At 35.8% G+C, this 24,554-nt stretch overlaps 1 protein-coding gene across 6 annotated transcripts in view; it reads left to right on the plus strand.

Annotated features, from left to right (window-relative positions):
• SLTM (SAFB like transcription modulator) overlaps positions 1-24,554 on the plus strand; it is a 127,905-nt gene that overhangs the window by 10,167 nt on the left and 93,184 nt on the right. For 3 of the 6 annotated variants that reach the window (XM_042988750.1, XM_042988748.1, XM_042988745.1), the window contains exons 3-14: positions 2,827-2,912; positions 5,739-5,936; positions 6,820-6,867; positions 14,817-14,844; positions 16,177-16,645; positions 17,260-17,309; positions 19,484-19,602; positions 22,400-22,549; positions 22,781-22,884; positions 22,977-23,143; positions 23,661-23,746; positions 24,189-24,352. In XM_042988750.1, the coding sequence (XP_042844684.1) occupies positions 2,827-2,912; positions 5,739-5,936; positions 6,820-6,867; positions 14,817-14,844; positions 16,177-16,645; positions 17,260-17,309; positions 19,484-19,602; positions 22,400-22,549; positions 22,781-22,884; positions 22,977-23,143; positions 23,661-23,746; positions 24,189-24,352 (1,669 nt within the window). The remainder of the gene's footprint in view (positions 1-2,826; positions 2,913-5,738; positions 5,937-6,819; positions 6,868-14,816; positions 14,845-16,176; positions 16,646-17,259; positions 17,310-19,483; positions 19,603-22,399; positions 22,550-22,780; positions 22,885-22,976; positions 23,144-23,660; positions 23,747-24,188; positions 24,353-24,554) is intronic. The other 3 variants (XM_042988747.1, XM_042988746.1, XM_042988749.1) reach the window with 3 other exon arrangements.

Raw genomic sequence — 24,554 nt, forward strand, 5'->3', positions numbered from 1 at the left:
TCCTCTTTTATAGAATGGGGATAATAGTTTCAGAGTAGTTATGATGATAAATAAATACATTAATGTATACAAAACATTTATCCTGGTACCTGGACCATGGAAGCCACATAAGCAGGGATAGTGACTGCTGGTGTTATTTTTGTTGCCATGGTGTAATTTGGTTTTCCTTTAAGTAAACTAAAGCAAGTGAAATTCACCACAGAATGTGCAAAGCGTATGTAGTTTGTCATAATGCTGAAGGCTGCCATTTTAAAGATGGTATCTTCAAACTGAGTTAATTAACCACTCCTTACTAGGATAATGTCTTTTAAGTAGGTCATAGTAAGATGTAGTGGAAAGAATTTAGGACTGGAAATGAGAAGCCTTGGCATCCTGTTCTAACAATGCTATTTACCAGCTTTGGGCAAGCTACTTAACCTCTCAGGCTCATTTTCTCTTTCATAATATTGTGATTACCTGCCCCATGTACCATACGGTGCTTAGAAAAATCAATTGAACTTTTTTTTTTTTCCCACATGCTTTGTAAATTGTAAAGCAGGTTATAATCATAAGGAGTAAATACTGTTTGCAAACGTTCTGAAGGAGTTCCCCCCAAAGCTCTACTCTGTAGATTACTTGGTGGTGTGTTTTGTGGTCCTCTATTTTTAAAAAGCTTTTTTTTCCCCAAAAGAAGCATCTTCAAGGTTTTTGTACTGCGGAACTTTATCAAGATGTGATGGAATGTAGTGAGCTCTTTCTCACCTCATACCATTTTCTTTTCCATGGGAGGAACATCTTCACTTATTTTTTTTTAAAAATATATTAATAGATGCTTTCTGACTAGCAGACTTTGTTGTCCTTTGTAGTAACTTCCATTTTTTTTAATGTTTATTGAGAGAGAGAGCGAGCATGCATGCATGTGACTGGGGGAGAGGCAGAGGCAGAGGGAGAGAGAATCCCAAGCAGGCTCCATGCCTGAAACTCTACGCTCACATTGTTCATAACCTGAACCGAAATCAGGAGTCACTGACTGAGCCACCCAGGTGCTTCCCTTGTAGTAACGTCTAATTTCTATTTTCCCTACAATACAAACACCAACATTGCAAATAGGAAGTGAATGGCACACAAGCTTCACACTTTGTCTTTTGAGTCACACAAGTCCTTAAGAGACAGGGACAAGCCCTCTTAGCTCTCTTTTACTTCAGTGGGTTAGAAGCACAAAAACAAACCTCCACTCTTCCAAAAAATTTTTTTTTGACATTTTATTTTATTTTTCAGAGACAGAGCGAGACAGAGCACGAGTAGGGGAGGGGCAGAGAGGGGGAGACACAGAATCCAAAGCAGGCTCCAGGCTCCGAGCTGTCAGCACAGAGCCCAAAGCGGGGCTCAAAGTCTCATGACCGCCTGCTCATGACCCGAGCTGAGGTCGGCCACTCAACCAACTGAGCCACTCAGGCGCCCCCAAACCTCCACTCTTTTTTTTTTTTTTTTTTTTTAACGTTTATTTATTTTTGAGACAGAGAGAGACAGAGCATGAACGGGGGAGGGGCAGAGAGAGAAGGAGACACAGAATCAGAAGCAGGCTCCAGGCTCTGAGCCATCAGCCCAGAGCCCGACGCGGGGCTCGAACTCACGGACCGTGAGATCGTGACCCGAGCTGAAGTCGGACGTTCAACCGACTGAGGCACCCAGGCGCCCCAAACCTCCACTCTTAATACTGTTTGCCACATACCTGGAAGGATCAGAATCTTGTTGCTTTTTCATCACTCCTTTGAGGAGAGGGTTTCGTATTGGAAGTACATGGAAGATAGGGGCTGTTGAGGAGACTAGGGAAAGGGAGGTACACTGACTTTTTTTACAGCTACCTTACCCCTAACCCTCTACCCTGGGGGTCACAGAAGCTTAAGATAGGTACATGGTAGTCCCTGTTTTAGGCAAAGGGAAAAGTTGATTAGTTGACCTCAGGAAAGAACATCCATTCAGATTTCAAAATAAATGCATTTTTAAAAAATTTAAATATTACAGTTCCAGCAGTTGTGTTTTTTACACTATTTCTGATGCATGTGTTAGTAGGTTTTTATGGAGCAACCTGAAAATGTGAACTTCTGGCATTGGCTTGGGGGAAAATATGTATTTATTTAAATGTGGAAAACATTTTTAAAGTTCCAACAACTGATTTGTAAAGTTTGAAGATGCGAGTTGGGTGGAGGAGACCTGTAGTCTCTCTGGAAGCTATTAGCAGTTTTCAGTCTGAAGGAGTTTCTCCTTGCCTTAATATTTGGTTTATATTTAGGCCTTTGGAAAAATACAAAACAAGCATAAAAGCAGTCCCTGTACTTAAGGAATTTCCTTTCTATAATGGTGAAGTAAGATGTGTTTGAGAGTACCAGGCATATTTTATCAACTGATGGAGTGTAAGGTGTAGATTAAAGTATGAGTATTTTATTGCAGAGAAAGCTTGTTGAAGAATAGCACTAGGGATGGCTTTGTGGGGACATGAGCCTTGAACTTAACTATCAGATGTCTGGTGATAGACACAACACCGTTGAAGGGTGCTGCTACTTAATGGGAGAATTGAAGAGGAGAGTTTGAGTGGCATAAAGGAAAGTGTATTACGTATATCAAGTCAGTTAAGATGAAGAGTTCATGTTAGGATTATTTGTGCAGTTTGTTTTTGTGAAACAGCATGACATTCTCAAAGCTTTTTTGTTTGGGACAGCTATGAGCAGGTGGTTTATAAGCAGTTCGCATTAGTTTGGTCGATGATTTGGGAGTAGAGAGTGATACTGTGGGGTAAACTTTTCCAAATGTTTTTTGCTCTTAAAGTAATAAAATACTGGTTGTTAGCCCATTTTCCTTCTTTCGCAGGTAAAAAACAGGAAGCAGATGAGTTGAGTGGAGATGCTTCTGTGGAAGATGATGCTTTTGTCAAGGTAAAGTGTTAATTACTCAGGTTAAGATGTTTGTTTTGAGTGTAGTATTTTGCATGATGAATTCATGCAGTTTACTTGAATAATAGATGTATGTAGGTAAAATAAAGATAGAGACCTATGTAGTATTGTCAATCTCATCATAGTTGAAGAATACAATAACTGTCTTTAGTTGAATGAGACATAGGGCTAAAAATAATTTTTGTCCAGGTCTTTAAGTAGAAATCAAACATAGATGCCAGAGGAACAGCTACAGGATAATTGATATGTTAGTTCCTGGACAAAGTGCTGCAATGAAGGTATTGATAATTTATTTTTCATCTTCCCATTGCATTTAGCTTCTGTATAAAATATACAAACTAGCTTAAAGTAGTCCTTAAAATGGAGAGAAGATTGCTGATGTGTTGCTACTTAGGAAAGATCAAATTAAGAAATGTGTTTTGCCTTTTAAAGATAAATAAGCCAGTTTCTTTTGGCTAAAAATTAATGTATTTCAAAACTGACCAATCAGAAAAATAATGTATATAGTTTTAGCTGGAGTTGTGGCAGTTCTGTGTACTAAGTTATTTTTAATCACAGGGTTTTTTTTTTTTTTCTTGGTGTGTGTGTGTGTGTGTGTGTGTGTGTGTGTGTGTGTTTACTAATGTGATCTGCTCCTTACTGATCATTAGGTCTTAAGTAGTGTGGCATTTGTAGGAATTATTTAATGACCATAATTCCTCTTAAATTATGTACGTTTATACCCCCATATATTCTGTTCTCTGTGTAGTTAGTCCATATGGTCATAACATCTCTGGATGTCTGTGTGCTCTACCGTGAAGTTAGCTTGTGTCCATTCACCTGGCCATCTCTTCCTACTGCTTAGCTCTCTCCCCTCCCCACGTTACAGGGACACACAGACCACAGAGTATACCACATGCCCTACACTTTGCACCTTGCACTTTGAGGGTATGCAGAGAGAAAGAAATTCATGGTGAGGATTTAACTTTGAAATCAGATAATTTTAGGAAATACTTGCCCAAGGAGCCATTAAAATTGATGATTGCATGCCTGTAACTAGCTTTTGTTTGAGCCTTTCAGAACTCTCCAGTCTCTGTATTCTGTTATTCTTGTGATACATCTTCCTTTAGGTTTGTTTCTTTGTTCTTATTTTCTCCAGGTATCTTCACTAGTGCGTGTATGACTGAGTAAAAACTATCCATAACCTGGAAAAACATTGTGGTTTAGTAAAAAACTTTTAATTTTCAAATATCTCTGTTTCAGCTCTTCAGTTCACAAAAATCTCACATTTGTTTGAACTGTTAGGAGATAGATATGTCCATTCAGCATAATAGTATTGTCTCATGTGCTGCAAAGGATAGCTTTGTGTTGTTATTAAGTGAACCTGGTCATAATGTCTAGAAGAACAGAAGAGCTTAAAAAAAAAGTCCTATTTAAATAAATCTTCAGTTCCTTCTTTGTACTTCTTTTTTCACTTTGGAAGTAACGGCATATATGATGTATTCGATTGAAATAAAGTGAATATGCTTATTTCTTAGAATTGGTAAATTTTAGAATTTATACAGTAGTGGTAAGTAAGTATTACCTATTGTCTAGACATGAATAATAGAGTAATTGCTTTCATTTACAAGTGAAGAGAATGGTCCACGTTGGCATTTCAGAATAAATAAAGTCCCCTGGGTGATTTCCCTTAGTCGATTCTCTTTTTTCTTTTCTTTTCTTTTCTTTTCTTTTCTTTTCTTTTCTTTTCTTTTCTTTTCTTTTCTTTTTTTTTCTTTTCTCTTCTCTTCTCTTCTCTTTTATTTTCTCTTTTTCTCTTCTCATTTCTTTTCTTTTTTCTTTTCTTTTCTTGCCTTTACCCCTGTTACATAATCATCTATTCCCATTTTCAGTCTCCAATGTTCCTCACTCATAGGTTGTGAGGTTGGTGAAACCTACTGCCCCAGAAACATCCTGCTCCCAATCACTCCACATTCTAATACAATCATATTGCTTTTCTTTGCCCATCTCCCTCAGAAATTTCTATTTCCTCACTGCAGTTCAGCTCTGAGTGATTGATAGTCATGCCCCTGCACTTTTCCCCTTCTAACCCAGAAGCCTTTTCTTAAACCTGTTATATTTACCATAAGAATAGGAAAAGGGGAAGGGTGTTCATTGCTTTCAACCCTTTCTCTGCAGTTAAAGAGGAAACTAACTAGATTGCTACTTTTCTTTGTTTCTATTGAATTATTGTGAATCCATAAACTTTGAAGGTCAAACAGAATTCCTTAACAGAGACAACCCCAACCTGTGTTCCCTTGCCTATCTGGGATTGTGGCACAGTGATATATTTCAGAATAAATACATTTAATTATTTGCATTTTTCAAAAGCAGAATGTAGCAGTTGGGGTGCCTTATTATAAATTAGAAATAAATTTTGTTACAATATGTAAGACTTTCAGGGTCTTTGAAGTTAAATCAAACTGGCATATGGAGAAATCAAGTCATTTCTGTGAAGTCATATCTTCTAGGACAACTCCTGGGATGTGACTTGGTAAATATTAAATAACTGGAACTTGAAAGCATCTCCAGTAGCAATCCAGTTAGTGTGTACCTCAGTGTCAGAGATTTGGGGAGTTAGATGCATGGTTCAGTAACTTTGGGATTTGACCCCCTGTTTTTAAAGACACAGTAATTTAGTAAGGTAAAATGATTGAACTTTGACTTTGGGAATAAAGTCAAAGTATGGTAAAATTTAAAACATGTAGACACGTAAATTACCAAAAAGGTTTGGTGGATAGCCTACACTACTTTGCCTCTAGTTGTACCAAATTTTCTTACCATTAAAAGGACTGTGAATTGGAGAATCAAGAGGCACATGAACAAGATGGAAATGACGAGCTAAAGGACTCTGAAGAATTTGGTGAAAATGAAGAAGAAAATGTGCATTCCAAGGAGTTACTTTCTGCAGAAGAGAACCAGAGAGCTCATGAATTAATAGAGGCAGAAGCAATAGAAGATATAGAAAAAGAGGACATCGAAAGTCAGGTCTTTAGCCAGTTTTTTAAAAATGTGACACGGATAAATTAAGTAATAAATAATAAAAAGTATTTTTTCTAGTTCAATGTGGAAGTTTCAGAATTTTCAAAAATATCATTTTGAAGTTATTTATAAACCACCCAAAATCCTACCACCTAAGATGACCTTTTAAATTTTTGCTTGTCTTCCACATTTGTATATATTTTTATATAGTAGTTATCATGCCTTTAGTTGCTATTTATTCTACATGATGTTTTCATATAACATACCATAATTTCATAATGCGTGTGCTATACTGTAACTTACTAGATTAATTTCTGTGTGTCAAATAGCCACTCCCTTAATTTGGACATTTACACATAAGTTGTTTTCTACCCCATTATGGATGAGTGTACCAGTTCATTCTGATCTTGCCAACAGTACTGGATGGTAGCTATTTTTTCTTTTGCTATTTTAGTAGATACAAAGGATTAATTTGCATTTCTTTGGTTATGAATGGTGGGTAATTACTTCAAGTTTAATTTAAAGGCATATAATTTTAAAAGTATTTGATTGAAATAGACCATTTGTCTTGTTTTGAAGTATGTTAGTGTGTCTTAAAACCAATGGATTAAGGAGTCAGTACTGTTAATATTCATGCTTAGAATACTTCCATTCTACTTAGCCAAATAAATGAAGGGCTCAAGAGATTTTTGCAATCCTCTATCAGTGTGACTATTTTTATGTTGGAACAAAAAGTGTAGTCTGAATTATTAAGCATTGACTTAGTACCGACGGTATCATAGACACTGTGCAGAATACAAGGCAAGTGATAGTTGGGTATAGCATAAAAGCATTCTCATGTTACCCAGATATTTTGTAAAGCAAAGCTATTGTATACCCTTTTACTTAGGAAATTGAAGCTCAAGAAGGTGAAGATGATACCTTTCTAACAGCCCAAGTAAGTTTACATTTAGTCCTATGAATATGATATTGTGGGTGGAAGGGCTTGGAAAAGGAATCTTATTTTGACTTCATAATTCTCTAATTCATAAAACTGCTTTAAATTCAGTTTAAGTAGTGGTATATACAAAATACTTAAAATTGGCAGCTGAAATTTCTGTTGCCACAAAGGTGATTGGAAGATATTATAACAAGGTTCTTACCATTTTCAGAATAAAAATAAAAATAGTCCATCCTTTCTTTTAAAAAAAAAAGAAACAAACTGAAAAACCTCTGGTTACCAGTCTTTTGAGAAGTCTACCTCTCCTTGATTTTTTTTTTTTTTTTCTGGCAATTTGCTATGAAGTGAATCATTTAAAAGTACTAATACCCTTATTAAAGCTTTAATTAAGATTTTGTTAATTTAACACACCTAGAATGGGCATAGTATAAAAATAATAAAAGTCTCTGTTCTAGAAATTTACTCAGGGTATGTGTGTGTGTATGTGTGTGTGGAAAATGACCACTCTTCTATTGTGTGTCGTGTTGTTTTTGGTATATGTGATATAGATAGTGCATATTTTAAAGCGTGACTTACAGGGGCTATAAACACATACCGCTCAGTTGCTACAATGTTTCCTTTTTAACTTATCCTTTGTTTTTTCCTCATCTGTACTCAAGAACCCCTTTTTCATCTACCTTCTTTAAATAGTATGCTTTGAAATAGAGATAGGAGTTTCCTCTCTTTACTAGATTAAGAAAAAATAGGGATCGAGACTGTTATTTCCTTACCGTAATATTTGCCAGAAGAGTATGTAAGTGGAGCTCATACTTGTGGACTGCTTAGCTGATTGCCTCTGGTCACACCTTCTTTCCTGCAGCTCTATTGCCTTTGAAATGATGTTGAACCACAAATGCTGGTGAGGCTGTATTTTGGCTTTCTGCGTTTATTGCAGTGGGGGGAGAAACTGCATTTCTGGGAGAAATGTGTCTGATAATTTGGAATATTCAGGAAGGAAATGATAGGACTATGCATGTCTGTAGATTTGTCCCCCATACTGTCTCCAACTAAGTTAATTTCTGAGTGATAAAGAATAGGTGAGGAATATTAACTCTCAGATTAGGGGAATACCTTTTCTATATTAACTAATTTGCAAAAAGGTAGAGTTGAGCTCCTCATATTCCTAGCAACTAGCTTGTTAATTTGCTCCAAGGCCCACTCCTGGAGTTGTGTAGGTTGTGAGCTGTGTAAAGAGATCATTTCTAAGGTCCCCATTCACATCATAGATTACATATTTGTTATAAAAATTTAACAGATTAAAGTACCTTAAGGAATGGATGCCTTTTTAAAAATTTTCACAAATCTTTATGGCCTGGAGATGGCCATGCTTCCCTTCTATCCTGATGATGAGTGAACACTTACTCCTCATCAAGGGCTTTACTGTATCAAAAGATAGGGAAGGTACGTCTTCAGAGAAGTTTTCTTTCCGATTTAAAATGACCTTTTTTCTCTTTGTGAATAATGTAGAGTGGAATATTTAGCAATATATAAAAATGTTTCTATGTTTCATTGTGATCTAATGCTTCTGAACGTGTTGTTTTACTGTGTGCATTAAGTAATACTACATAGAGCGTAACCATCACCCAGCTTTAGCCGTTACAACTCATGGGTAGTCTTGTTTCATTTATACCTCCTTTCACTTTTCCTTTTCTGCATTATTCAGACAAATCCTGGACATTTTAAATTTTTCATTATGTATCTCTAAAAGAGAACTTACTTTTTTACAATATCACTCCTAATATAAGATTTTTAATCTCCCTACATGTACACTTAGTATTCAAATGTTCAATTGTGCATAAGTTTTTGCTTTTTTTCTTATTTTCACAGGTTTTGTTTGATTCAGATGTAAATAAGATGTACCTACTGTGATTGATTGAAATGTTTATTAAATCTCTTTTAGTTTATAGGTTTTTTTCCCTCCATCTTTTTTCCTTCAGTTTATTTGTTGAAGAAATTGAGTTGTATATTCTGTAGAGCAAGGGTTGACAAAGTTTTTCTTAAGGGAGTAGGTAGAAAATATTTTAGCCTTTGTGGGCCATATGGTCTGTGTTACACCTATTCAGCTCTGCCATTGTTGTGTGAAAGCAGCTGTAGACCATAGGTAAATGAACTGACATGGCTGTTTCAGTAAAAATATTTATAAAAAGAGGTATCTAGCCTCTTTTTTGCCAACCCCTGTTATAGGCTTTCCAAAGTCTAGATTTTGCTGATTACATTTCTGTGGAGTCGTTCAACATGTGTCTTTGTTTACTGTATTCTCTGTAAATTGGTAAGTCAGTTATAGGATCTAGAGACTTGCTGTCCAATTCAGGGCACCCCACCCCAACACACCCAACTGCTGCAGAAACAGTGTTCTTCCATTTGGATGCATGTCATGTCTGGCTTTAACTTTTTGGTGATGCTACCGATCATTGATGATCCACACCCCTTTGATCAAAGTAGTATATTCTAATTCTATCATTTCTTCTTACTGATCAGCTAGGATGTTCCTAGAAATAGAAATATCTCATACTGTTTGGTTATCCAGTGGTACCATTGACAAAGGGAAGCCAGCGTATATACTTATGCCTCATTTCTTTTCCTTTTATTTACCAGTTTTGAGAATAATGAGCTGGTTTATCACTGACTAATGAGCTTTTTATTTTTCCTTTTTTTCTCCCTTAGTTTCATTTTGAACTCATGGATTTAAGTATATTTGATGTATTTCAGCCCATTGTAGTTATCCTTGTTCAGTGTTCAAACTGTCCCATCTGTATCTGTAGCTTGTGAGAGCCTCTTCATTTCAACATGATCCTAGTAGTCTTTGATTGCTTCCTTGCTTTCTGGTATGTTATGATGTTCCTTTTTCTGCTCTAGACCTAATTAGCCATTTTTTCCCTTTATAGTGGTAAATGGTTTTCAAGAAAATAGTCTCGGTGGTAGGGATGTAGTTCATTGCCGCTGGGTTTTCATGTCTTCTAGGTCTTTTCTTCCAGTGTACAGTGCTAGGGAATGTGTGTGGTTTTTTGGTTTGTTTTTACTTTCAAGTTAAATAAATTTTGAGGTCACAGGGATACTTGCAAGTTAATCATTTTCTTTGTCTTATGGTACACATAAAATAGTCTTAGAAACTTAATATCAACACTATTACCAAAAAGATTAGTGAAAATAACTTCTCCCCAGTATATCTGTCCTAAAGACGTACCCTTCTAGGAGTGAACAGACTATAGTATTTTGGACGAGTTCTGCTCTATAGGATTTTATCACCAACTCATACATATTTAGGTTGACTTGTTTCATTTTATTTTCAATAATTAAGGTGTGCTTTTTAAAAAACTTGAATCTAACTTTTTGTGAGTCTATAATTCAAACTAGGAAATTTAATTTTATAATTATTTACAATATTTATGTGGTTTCAAAATCAAAGCTATGAGAAAAGTACATTCAGAAAAGTCCCTTCTGGGGTGCCTGGCTGGCTTATTTGGTAGAGCATGTGAACCTTGATCTCAGGGTCATAAGTGCAAGCCCCACATTGGGCGTAGAACTCACATCCACACAAAAAAAGTCCCCTCCACTCATTCCCTTGATGGCAAACTTTTAAATTCCTGATACATTCTTCTATTATTTGTTCCTAAAGATACAAGCAAATGGGCAGTATATTTGTATAGGAATGTATTTATTTAAAGCCAGTTTTCAGGCTTACTTACTTTAAATGTTTGGCCTTTAGGTGTTAGCCAAGAATGTGGTTCAAATTCTGCTTCTTTTAGTTACTAATAATATTTTGACTTTGGGTGGATTCTCTTAGTTTCTAAGTCTGTAAAGTGAACATTAATTCCTACCTGCTGCATTGATGTTAGGATTAATTATAGATCCTGGCACTTAGCATATGTGCATTCTGGTTGTGATCTTGTTTACTAGCTTGAAGATACTCGTTTTACTTAAGAATTTGGGGGAATTTTTCTCAAAAATGTTTATATTTGCTGATTCTGTAATTCTTCAAAATTTCCTCTAATCTCAGTCTCTTCAGTCTTTGGTAATCACACCATGTATATTCCTTTTTCTGTTTGCCTTTGCCCTTAATATTTCACTAATTTGATACCCTTTTTTTGTCATATGAATTCTGTGTACCCCTAAAGCCAGATTTATCTGTATCTGCTCCCCAAAACTTTCCCTAATATCTTTTATGTAGTACTTTATTGTTTACAGAGAATTTTTTACATCCATTATCTTACTCAGATGTTTATATTTATTTAGGTCATATGTTATCCCTTATTTTATGGGTAAAATTCACCTACATGGATAACACGAGTGAAACTGTTTCATTGACAATGATAGGATAAATATCCAGGTGTTATGATGCCTGGTTTAGAATTCTTTTCACTAAATCACTGCACACTAGTAAATCTTGTTTTCTGAATTCCATTATACTCACACAGGGCTGTAGCTAAGCCCGTTACATACATGGAAATGAACAGTTCATTCCCTTCACCTGAAAATAGTAGTGTCTTTCTTATACCACAATTACTCAGTAAATTCATTCAATAAATATTTATTGAATGCTTATCACATGCCAGGTGTTTTGTGTTTTCTGTGATCTTTAGCATATTGCCAGATAGATAGCAGACAGTTGGTGGCTTAAGGTTATTTTGAAGGTTTATTTTAAAATCAGGCTGAATATAGTATTTACGTACAAGTTAGGGAAAGGAGGCTTTCTAGAAGCGGTCTTCTGACATAGCACATGTTACATGTATCGCAAGATTAACCTAGGGGAAAGGAGAGAGAGGGGGGTGGGGAGAATGTAGCTTTGTATATGAATTTTGGCATTTGACTAAGGGTTGTAGATCCTGCTATAAGGATAAACAACATGAGTACCTACCTTACAGAGCATTTGCTTAATTTTCATATGTGAAATGTTACTTTTTTTCCAAGAGAAGCTCAAAAAGTGTTTAATATGGAAGGATGCTTTACACTGTTGTTACTTATTATATTTCCCATTCTGAAAACAATCTGTTTTCGGTGGAGGAAAATTGTTTTCAGAGAAAATGCGTATCCTATGTATCATTTAGACAGGAAAAATCTCCCATTGTATTTCTTGGTTTGTTTCGTATTACAAAGATTTTTAGGCTTATTTAGGGCTTTTGGTTTGACTTTAGCAGAACTTTGTTTACTGCACATACTGCGCAGTGAAACCTGCACTGATACGTGGCTCATCTTTTCTACTAACCCTAGTTGTTTTTGTGCTTCACCTGTGTTGTAGTTGGTTTTATTTTCTGGAAGCCGGGTCCGACTCTTTTAGGGGCATTGAAGCATATGTGGTAAAGCTAGTGTTACCTTTAATTTGAGAAACTAACATTATGAGACCCTTCAGAAGACATGTTGAATAATAAGGATAAATATCTGAAAGCTCTTCAGCAAAGTAAGGCAAACCTTACCAGTTATTTTAGCAGCTAGAAATAACATTTGTAACTAGTGGAACTACAGCAGAAAGCATTTTTTAAAAAATATTTTTTAATGTTTATTTATTTTGGAGAGAGCATGGGAGGGGAGGGGCAGAGAGAGGGAGACACAGAATCCATGCACAGAGCCTAACGCGGGGCTCGAACTCACGGACTATGAGATCATGACCTGAGCCAAAGTTGGACGCTTAACCAACTGAGCCACCCAGGAGCCCCAGGATTTTGTTTCTTACAAAACACACAATACTTAATTTTTTTTTTAATTTAAAAATTAAAAAATTTTTACTGTTTAAAACAGGAGATAATTTGGCCATTTTTTCTTAAACTTGTCAGTATCGCATGTCTAAAAGAATAACTGGAAAGTGGTGTTGCTGTTGGTAGATAAAGGAGAGGCAAGTTGCATTCTTTAAGTTAATTTGTTCTGCTTCCAATTAAAAGTTAAAGATATTCCAGTATATTTATTCCCCCAAGACAAATTACTAAACTAAAAGAGAAAGATAAATCACCAATTCTGGTCTCACCCATCCTTTCCTTGCTGCCATTGCCTGTCATGCCACCCAAGTGAAAGCATTTCTCTTTTCTTTCCAAATGTTGCAGATTAGAAACATAATGATTGAAACTAAATTCTGGTTCAGCATTGTGGTCCAGAGCAACAATAGAGTTATCAGAGCATAATGTCGCAGACTTAAGTGATAATAAGATTCACTTTGCCATGAATCAATAACCTACTTGTTCAGGACTCTTTTACTTCCTAAGCTTGTGGCTTAGTTGTTTCAGTGTTTGTAGTTTCCTTCATACACTTTAGTGTGTAAAACAATTGGGCATTTCCTAACTGGGGCACTTACATGTTAGCTTAAAGTCAAAAAATCGTTAAAATGATTTCTTAGAAATATGGTTGCTGCCAGATGTAAGTTTGAGCATATGGTAAAATATTTGACATTTTTAAAGAACGCACACTTTTCTATGAATCTAAAATTGTGTTATAAATAAATATGCCAGTTAAAGTTTTATTTACAGTTCAGTTTAAGCCTTTTTTCACTACTGGGCTGTCACTCTAAGGCAGTAGTTCTTAAAGTGTGGTCCCTGGACAACAGCATCAGCATCACCTGGAAGCCTGTTAGAGATGCAGATTCTCAAGCCCTGCCTCCAGACCTGAATTAGAAACTCTGGGTTGGTGCTTAGCAAACTGTTTTAATTAGCCTTCCAGGAGATTCTGATACAGACTCAAAGTTTGAGAACCACTACTCTAAGGCTTTGTATGTGGTAGCTTCATACCACTGTGACCAAAAAGGATCTACTTCTACTCAGCTTTTACTTTATTTTATTTATTATTTTTTAAATGTTAATTTATTTGTGAGAGAGAGAGATTGAGAGAGAGAGAGAGAAATAGAGTAATAGAGTCGGGGAGGGGCAGAGAAAGAGGGAGACACAGATTCCAAAGCAGGCTCCAGGCTCTGAGCTGTCAGCACAGAGCCTGATACAGGGCTCAAACTCATGAACTGTGATCATGGCCTGAACTGAAGTCAGACGCTTAACCGACTGAGCCCCCCAGGTGCCTCTACTCAGCTTTTATTTTAAAAGTTATAAGTTAAAACATCCCTTCACTTTTTTTTTCCTTTACTGAGATTAAATGCATATTTCGTTATTTGTTAAGATCTTTAATGGGAAAATGTTGGTTTTATCTTGGTGTGATTATGACTACTTCAGTGGTTTTTGCACTATTTGCTTGGTAAAGGGAAAATCCCCTTGCAGTATTCCTGTTTTCAGGCTAGTACATGCTTAATTTTAGATTAGGTGAGGAGATACATATTTTAAAATTAAAATCAGTCATATTTTTTAAAAAGTGTGAGTTACTCTTTTGATTACCTAGTGTGCAAACACCTTTTTAAAAGTAGTTGGCCTCCAGGGTGTATGTGGCTGCTGTGAATTAATTTTTAACAGATCAGAGGAATGAGTAATTTGAAGATAACTGCTCTTGTAGTCTTCCCTTTGAGTTCTGAGATACCTGGAAAGAGTTTTTGTTTGTTTGTTTTATTAATATGCATTTAAGCCCTTGAAAGTGCGTGTCTTCAATTTATACTTTCTGGTACTACTTTTGAATAGTATGCCCTAAAAGTGCTTTTGAATGGAGTCACATAAGATAATCAGGTCAGTCCTTTGGCAACTGCTTGATGTGAGTAAGATTCAGATTTATATAAACTAGTTTTGAATACTGAAACTAATACAGTTTATTGATGATCTGATTATTGATAGATTTACCTGTTTTGTCTGAAACCGTATATACCAGACATGTGCCACATTTCTCTAACTGGCCTCTGGTTCTGATTGGAAGATCCTATATACGCTAGTGATAGGTGTCCCTAATTAATGTTACTAAATTATATACCAGTTTAACTTGACTGATTTTATGCTATTACTAAAATCTAGTTTTAAGTGAATTCATTTTACATTTGATTATTCTTTGAATTTCAGGATGGTGAGGAAGAAGAAAATGAGAAAGGTATGTTTGATGCCAAGTAGAGTTTAAAAATTGCTGACATTTAGAAAAATAGTAAATTATGTGAGAACAAAAACCTTCCTTATTTGAAATCTTATTTTTGAAATGACTTTATTTTCAAATTTATCAATTTAGTGAATTAAGTTAGCATCTTGATTTCATTTTTCAATTGGTTTTAATTTTCTTTTTAACATTTAAGATATGTTCTAACTTAATGGTACATATCAGTTACTGTAGTGGACAATGCCATATTTTTTTTAACCCAATTTTAACTTTATTTTTTACAATAACTTCTAGCATACGGTAAGTTGATAACGTCCTTAAGACTGGCACTGCAGTAACTCATACGTGCTTATTGGAGTGTAACGGATAATTAATTGTATAAACGGTCCTAAAAATGGGTGATGAGGAGACTAACGTTTTGTTTGCTACATAGAGAAACTTTCGTATAGCCTTCTGACAGTTTTCATAGTTTAGGAGAACTGTCTCATCCAATACAATTACAGGGACATCAGTAGTAATACATTTGTCAGTACGAGGTTATCATGGAAGAGTTCTTGGATGGAAGTCAAAGGATCCTACTTTGGACTAGAAAGGACATGGAGCAGGGTTCTAAGCAAGGCAGAATTAAAGGCCTAAAAATGATGACGAAGTAAAGCTACTGACTGAAAATCTCAAATGCCTGAAGCCTTTCTATTTTGGGGGAATGCAAGACATCTTCAAAAACGGTAATTGCGGGACTGACTGGACAGGATGAAGACTGGAAATAACCAATTTCCTGAACGTTATGGAGCAGGCCATCTTTGGAGCCTTCTGCAGCAGTTTTCCATACGATTCTGGACTACCCAAGAATTGAAAAAGAAGAGTGAAAAAGATGGGGCCCTGAAAAACTTTGAAGACTGATTGATATCCTCAGACTGTGACCTTTCAAGACGTCACCAAGGGGATTCTGAAGGTCACAAGGGTTAAACCCAAGATGATTGGAACATTGAATAACAAATCTGCACATTTGTCACTATCTCATGGAGGAAAAAAATCTTCCATATGCCATTAACTTCTAACCACAAATGAAGAGCTGGTATCCTCAGGATGGAACCATTTCCTCACTTTTGTTGTTTGGTATTTGTATGTAGAGATCATTTTTTTCCATGAAGAATAAGTGATCCTGGGTAAAGGATTGTTTATGTTAGTTAATACCCTTGTGTTTTTTTTCCCCTAACCTTCCATCAGTGCTAATAACTGGCTTTATATTTTCTAGGTCCTATTCTAGCTTATGAATATGAAATTGTTTAAACTTCTTGTTTTGCCATATTTATTCCTGTTAAATCCTCTTAGATATAGCAGGTTCTGGTGATGGTACACAAGAAGTATCTAAACCTCTTCCTTCAGAAGGGAACCTAGCTGAGGCTGATCACACAGCTCATGAAGAGATGGAAGCTAATGCGACTGTGAAAGAAGCTGAGGATGACAACATCTCGGTCACAATCCAGGCTGAAGATGCCATCACTCTGGATTTTGATGGTGATGACCTCCTAGAAACAGGTAAAAATGTGAAAATTACAGATTCTGAAGCAAGTAAGCCAAAAGATGGGCAGGACGCCATTGCACAGAGCCCGGAGAAGGAAAGCAAGGATTATGAGATGAATGCGAACCATAAAGATGGTAAGAAGGAAGACTGCGTGAAGGGGGATCCTGTCGAGAAGGAAGCCAGAGAAAGTTCTAAGAAAGCAGAATCTGGAGACAAAGAAAAGGATACTTTGAAGAAAGGGCCCTCGTCTACTGGGGCCTCTGGTCAAGCAAAGAGGTTTGTTTTTCTATGTCAGTTCTTTACGATACTGAATTCCAGCATTCAATAAGATCACTCTACATTAAGGGGGTGGCTTCAAGACCATGTACAGTAATTAGTACTTATGATCCTGCCTATAATATTTTTGACCGTCATAAGTTACTTTAAAAAAAATTTCAAGATCTTCGTAATATGCAGTGTGTCCTACTGATTGCATTGTCGAATTGTCAGCATATATTTGGTTTTTTTTGTTGTTTTTTGTTTTTTTTTTCAAATTGACAATTTTTTTGTGTTTTATTTTTAAAAATCCTTGTGATGATGGTTAATGAACAACTATCAGTCCTAAGAACACAAAATGAAGTCAAGTCCCAGTCCTGAAATCTGGAGAAGATGGCCATATATCCACTGAATAGAATTGTCAGAAAATCTAGATCTTCAGGCATCTTGGGGAAAATCAGTGCAAGAATCCTAAGGGAATCATTTGTTCAAATAACCTAATCTAGACCTTTGGAATTGTTAATTTGTGTGAATAGCACTAGTTTGAAATGTAGTCAATATCAAGCTGTTCGATTTTTGTTTTTTTTGGGTTTTTTTTTTGTTTTCAATTTTCTTCTGGTGATTTGCTTCTTTAGCTCTTCAAAGGAATCTAAAGACAGCAAGACATCATCCAAAGATGACAAAGGTAATGAATTTTTTTCCTATTTATTTCAGTGGTAAATTGTGTATTTTCGTTAAAAAATAATAATTGCCTGGGGTTTCCTTTGACGTTTAGTCATTTAAAATATACATACTAAAATTTCTGTATGGCTTTTGTGCAGACTGTTGAGTTAAATAGATTTTCGCAAACTCTTGGTGTTATTGAGGTGTTAAGCTTTAATTAATTTGTAAACTGGTAGGAGTATGCTAAAAGTTGTATTTTTAACATTGTGTTCTAAGCACCTGTGTTGAATATTAATACAATAGATACTTCATTTTCTTGCCTTATAATTTTAGAAATATTTTATCTTTAGTTGTAGTCATTTGCAACCCATATGCACCAACCTTCTCCCTGTTCTGTCTAGTAGGAAATGTGCCATAAATGATATTTGCATATATTTGTGGAGTCTAATACTTAAAAGAAAATCAGTCTCTAACATTTGGTTTTATTTTTTTCATTGTTTAAATCAGGGCACACTTCTGTTAACATAGCCAGTATAGGGTATTTTTGATTCTTTACAATTTGCTTCTTAATTTGACTTATTTTGGGTCGATAGGAGTTTTATGTAGGAAATTCGTTTTATTTTAAATTCTTATAAGCTTAAAGATACAATATTTGGTTACTTTCTGTTACTGGGATGTCTGGGTCTCTCATGGCTGTTGCACTATAGTTTCCTCTTGTACATATGCTGTCTACTTGAAAAACATTTCCTGTTTTCTGAAAAATCACTTTAAGGGAAATAACACCAATCAGGTGTTGCAAAGTCCTAGAATGCCTCTTCAGTGAATAAATAAGGAATGTTATCTGCTTTTTGTGGTTCATTTAGTGTTATTTTGTTGGTAATTTTAATAGTTGGAATTTCAAGTGATTGTGTACTAAATTGACAGTTAATTGCAATACTCACATCCTTTTACAGTTTTGGTTAATGGACAACATTTAATAGATTTATTGAATGTTACCCTTTAAATTCAGAAGATTAGTGGTCTTGTTTAAATGTTAACTTTTTTCTATTATTGCAATTTTTTTTCTGTAATTAAGAGAAGTACCTGGGCCCAAATGTTATTGTTAACATAAAAAAAGATACGCAGTCTTCTAGTTAGCATTTCATAAAATCGATCCTTTTTTAAATGTAGTTTTTAAGAGTAGAAATGCAGCAGCCATTAATATTTAAAATGTGTCGTCTCTTCATAAGTCTACGTGGACAGTAATTTTTCAACTAAAACCTGTGGCATTAATATTTTAAAGCATTGAAAATTTTAGTCTTTCTACTTACAATAACGTGCAGTTATAAAAATTGTTACTTTTAATTGCTTACATACTTTTTTTCCCTTAAAGTGGGTAAGAATTGTTCTGCAAATTAAGCCAAATGAATGAAAGCTCCCTTTTGTAACAGCACATTTGAAGAAAAGCCCTGGGGGGGGGGGGTGGTTAATGACTAGGCCTGTATTCCAAGAAATGGTACTTAGGTGTATGACAGCCTACTTTGTGTATGGAGGTAGTACAGAAATAATTCGTATAACCATTTACCTATTCTAAAGAATTTTGAGGTTTCTGATTTTATTCTTATTAATAACTTTGTTTTAGAAGATTGTTTTTAATTAAATCCAGAGTTATCTAGCTGCATATAATTCCTGTTTTATTCTTTCTCTACCAGAGAATGAAGATGAGCTGTTGGTTAGTCTTTGTTATTAAACATTTACATTTTTGAATATGGTTTATCCCTTCCTTTGACTGTTCCCTTTTGCACTCCCAAAGTCTCAGGATCTAAAGCCCAGGACATATGTGGGTAATTAAGCAATCTGTACATTTCTAGATGACTGCTTTCCAGTTGTCTATATTCATTGCAGTGGTAGAGTATAAATTATTAAACTTAACAGTCAAAGTCAAGACCTGTAACTGATTTTTTACCCACTTCAGTTTAACGCATGCAGTAGAAACTATACAGATGTTCAGATTTGTTTCCTCACTAGTTGTATCGTCTATTGTGTTTGATTTTAATAATAGCAAATTCCTAGGATTCTGATACAGCGAGGCTGTGCTATTAGATTTAGTTACGTCAAAAGATAATTCTATAATTTTGGAAGAAGATGGATCTAATCATTTTATTAAAAAAAATTCCAGTGGAGATACTAAAATGTCTGCTATTAAATTTGTTCTAGGCAGTACAAGTAGTACTAGTGGTAGCAGTGGAAGCTCAACTAAAAATATCTGGGTTAGTGGACTTTCTTCTAATACCAAAGCTGCTGATTTGAAGAACCTTTTTGGCAAATATGGAAAGGTACGCTGCTTTTACCTGTTTATCTATCTTTCTCGTGTCTCCGTTTGAAAGGAATTATATTCAAAACAATATTATATGAAACCTTCCAGTTTTTTTGTTTTTCTTACGACTGGTTTAAGCATAATTATTGAATTCTATGGTAACGTAGAGTTCGTCCTATAATCTCACTCTGAGCCTGGGGATCTTTGTATTAAAAGCTCATATTATAGTTTTCTTTTTTTTTTTTTTTTAATGTTTATTCATTTTTGAGAGACAGAGAGAGACAGAGCACGAGTGGGAGAGGAGCAGAGAGAGAGAGAGAGAGAGACAGAATCCGAAGGCTCTGAGCTGTTAGCACAGAGCCCAATGCGGGGCTCAAATTCACAGACTGTGAGATCATGACCTGAGCTGAGGTCGGACGCTCAACTGATGGAGCCACCCAGGCGCCCCTAAAAGCTCATATTTTAAGCCCATTTCAGCCAAGGGCTGAGTTCTTCATCACATTCATCATGATTTTTCTAGGAACTAGAGTATCTAAGGCTAATCTAGTCATTTGGAAAATATTAGACAACGGGATATAGAATTTGGTGGGGGTGGGAACTGATACACCTGTCACCATACAGATTCCAGTACAGTAGTGGAAAAAAATGTAAAACTGGTGAAAATATCCTTCATCAGAAGTTGTGATATGTGCTATGATGGAAGAGTTGCCAAGAGAGCAAAAGGGGAGGCTCGACTGTGGTTGGTTCATCAGAAAAATATATACTGGCATATAAAGGGAAGATCTAACAGAAGAATAGCCAATAATTAAATGCATTAAATACTCAATTAATAGTTGTTGAATTGCATTGTAGTCGATTTGTATCCCTTAGGGCACTCACTCCTTTCTGCCTTGTATTTTTGTTTTCATTATATGTCATATGTAATCTACTCCAGTGTAAGCTCTTTTTTTCTTAAATGTTTATTTTGAGAGAGAGAGAGCATGCACACAGAAGTGGGGGAGGGGCAGAGAGAGAAAGAGAGGGAGAATCCCAAGCAGGCTCCGTGCTGTCCCCACAGAGCGTGACACAGGGCTCGATCCCTGTGTCCCAGGAACTGTGAGATCATAACTTGAGCCAAAATCAAGAGTTGGACTTTTAACTGACTAGAGGCACCCCTCCAATGTAGTCTCTTTGATAGCAGGGACTTCGTCTGCTATACTTTAAGTGCATGCGGTAGGCTTTGAAATATTTGTTAAATTAATGACCAATATTGGTGAATAACCATTCATGAATGTTATAAAAATCTATTCTGTTGATTTCAGAAGTCTTTTTTTTCTTCTTCTTCTTCTAATATAGAGTTGCCTGAGTGTTAAGGATTCTTATAGGTGTCAGATATACAACACTGAGAACTGTAGTCCTGTGATCAGCCTTGGTTTATTTTTTATTTTGTTTTCAGTAATTTATTGTTAGAGATATAAAAAGTTTTTTAATGCTGGCATTTCTTAGGACTAAAACTATATAAGGACACCGTGTACTTTTATAACAAGACATTGGGCTTTAAAACCAAGTTGTTGTTGGGGCAAGTCTGCCTTTCCCAGACTTGAGATAAAAGCTGATAGTTTCCAGCCATCCACACCACCCAGCCTCCTAAATTCCCTGTTTATCTCTTTTTGGCATTATGTCTGTCTCTCTTTTTGTTCAGCACTAGATTGTACTGCCACTTTTCTTCCTACTCATCCATCCGTCTCTCTTGACTTTGATAGAATTGAAATTCTTTGTCACTTTTATATTGATGTATATTTTTAAAGCTCAAAGTGTATCTTTTTAGAGTATGTTTTTGTAGGGTGTGTTTTTAAGACTGCTTTTTTATATGTGGATGGTTCTTTATTCATTTTTTGAAATTTCTTATAGTAACTCATTGGAGAAAATTGTTAACACTCATTTAGAAACTTTCTAGAAAATTACCTCTTATTCCTCTAAGAGATTCAGGGTGGGCTTATGATAGGGGAAGTTTGGCCCAAATGCAATTGAGAATATTAATTTCTTTGCTTTCATTAATTGTGTCATTATTGCATTGATGTGACTGCTGTATTTTGGCTATAGAGTTGAAAAATTTAACACAAAGCAAGTAGATTACAATTGCTTTTTGACACTTTTTTATTATTGTTTTTAATGTTTATTAATTTTCAGAGAGGGACAGAGCGCAGGAGGGGGAGGGGTAGAGAGAGAAGGAGACCCGAAGCAGGCTCCAGGCTCTGAGCTGGTGGCACAGAGCCCGATGGGAGGGGCTGGAACTCAGGAACCGCAACATCATGATCTGAGCCGAAGTTGGATGCTTAACCGACTGAGCCACCCAAGTGCCCCTTGACGCTATTTTTTAAATGTTTATTTTGAGAGAGACAGACAGACAGACAGACAGGGTGTGGGGAAGGACCAGAGAAAGAGAGAGGGAGAGAGAGAGTCCCAATCAGGCTCTGTGGTATCAGCGCACAGCCCATCACGGAGCTCAGTCCCACGAACCGTGGGATCATGACCTGAGCCAAAATCAAGAGTTGGACATTTAACCGACTGACCCATCCAGGAGCCCAGTTTTTGATGCTTTAGATTTTTCCCCTGGATATTTACTGAGTACTTGTATTATAAGCAAAGTAGATAATGATCACAAGAATATGAACCAAAATAATAATATATATCCAAAATGTATCCATCATCACAAATTCATGTATCCTGAATATATCCTTTTATTTGATTAGTATTAGTTCTGAAGTTTGATCTATTCAGAAATGTATGTTGTGGTAAAGTTGTAAAACTTTGTCAAGTGTTATTTTATATTCTAGGTTCTGAGTGCAAAGGTAGTTACAAATGCTCGAAGTCCTGGGGCAAAGTGCTATGGCATTGTAACTATGTCTTCAAGCACAGAGGTATCCAGATGTATTGCACATCTTCATCGCACTGAGCTGCATGGACAGCTGATTTCTGTTGAAAAAGTAAGCTTGCCTAAATGTATATAAAACGGAGGTTACTTCGAGGGCTAGCAGTGCTCAATTTAAAGAGTTTACACCCATAGAGAGTAGAATTTGGAATAGTTTTTAAGTATTATTTTTATGTTTTTACTTCTGTTTTTTCCACATTTGCTCCCCAAAACATACTTTTTTGTGATCTGAAACATAACCTTAAAATGTACTGATTTTTTTTTTTTTCCTGTTTAAACCTTTCAGGTTAAAGGTGATCCTTCTAAGAAAGAATTGAAGAAAGAAAATGATGAAAAGAGTAGTTCAAGAAGTTCTGGAGACAAAAAAAACATGAGTGATAGAAGTAGCAAGTAAGGATTTATTTTTTTGATAAGCACTAGACTTTTTTGGAAAATTGCTGCAAAAGTTCTCATTATGTGTTTTTCCTGGGTGGTATGATCAGGACACAAGCCTCTGTGAAAAAAGAAGAGAAAAGGTCATCTGAGAAATGTGAAAAAAAAGAAGGCAAGGATACTAAGAAAATAGAAGGTAAAGATGAGAAGAATGATAATGCATCAAGTGGCCAAACTTCAGAGTCGATTAAAAAAAGTGAAGAAAAGAAGCGAATAAGTATGCTATGTATCTTTCTTCTCAATCCCTTTCTAATGCTTTCTACCATTTCATTTTTACAGTGGAAGGGAAAACCTGAGATCCCAGTCCAGATAAATATTTAAACTTCGTTGTTAGGTGTCACTGTGGTAGAAGGGGAAGTCTTCTTTTGTACTCTTGGGAAACAAGTGTGTTCTTCCATCTAAGCCCCTTTATGGTCATTGATAGCTGTGTGACTGAGTTGGGATCTTTTGTTGTTTTTGTTTTTTTCTTTTTTAATATGAAATTGATTGTCAAATGGTTTCCATAAGAGTTGGGATCTTTTGGTATCACTGAAAGTAATTATGTTTGTGGGTTGAGCTCTTTTTAAAGACTATTTGCAGTTAAGTTCTCATAGAATAAGTAGGTTTATTTATTTCATGCCCTATGTTGTGAATATCTGGCTATCTAAGATTTCAGCATTTTTACATGATAGTTACTGTCTTTTTTAATGAGATAGTGTTTAGACATTTGTTTATGATTTTTTTTTTCCTCTTAGGTTCAAAGAGTCCAGGACATATGGTAATACTAGACCAAACTAAAGGAGATCATTGTAGGCCATCAAGAAGAGGAAGATATGAGAAAGTAAGTCTCTGAGAGGGCTGCCGTGTACTATTCTGCTGTTTTCAAAAGAAGATAGTTCGGTATCTCTATAACTTGAAAATCAAGAAAAATAGAATGTCATTACTCTTTTAAAGCTTTTTTTTTTTTTTTAAACCTTTTTTTTTTTTTAACGTTTTATTTATTTTTGAGACAGGGAGAGACAGAGCATGAACAGGGGAGGGTCAGAGAGAGGGAGACACAGAATCTGAAACAGGCTCCAGGCTCTGAGCTGTCAGCACAGAGCCTGACGCGGGGCTCGAACTCACGGACCGTGAGATCATGACCTGAGCCGAAGTCGGCCGCTTAACCGACTGAGCCACCCAGGCGCCCCCTTTTAAAGCTTTTTAAATAACCAGCTGAACTTGAAAACCAAAACTCCACATTATTTTAACTTCTAGTCCTGTTACACTTTTTTTTCTTACAGATTCATGGAAGAAGCAAGGAAAAGGAGAGAGCTAGCCTAGATAAAAAAAGGGACAAAGACTATAGAAGGAAAGACATCTTGCCTTTTGAAAAGATGAAGGAACAAAGACTAAGAGAGCATTTAGTTCGCTTTGAAAGATTGCGACGAGCAATGGAACTTCGAAGGTAGGAAAAGTGTCTCTTTTATACCTGTCGTTACCTATAGGTACATCTTTAACACTAGTTACAAACCAGATTCCTAGAAATTGTATTCCCAAGAAAGCTGTTTGCCGCTTTTAAGAAATGCAGTAAAACCTAATGATTTCTTAAGTTTGCATAGCATTTTGTAATTTACCAAGTACCTTTCCATCTGTTCTCTCTGTCTCAG

Source organism: Panthera tigris, chromosome B3 (assembly GCF_018350195.1).
Source record: "Panthera tigris isolate Pti1 chromosome B3, P.tigris_Pti1_mat1.1, whole genome shotgun sequence".
Lineage (NCBI taxonomy): Eukaryota > Metazoa > Chordata > Mammalia > Carnivora > Felidae > Panthera > Panthera tigris.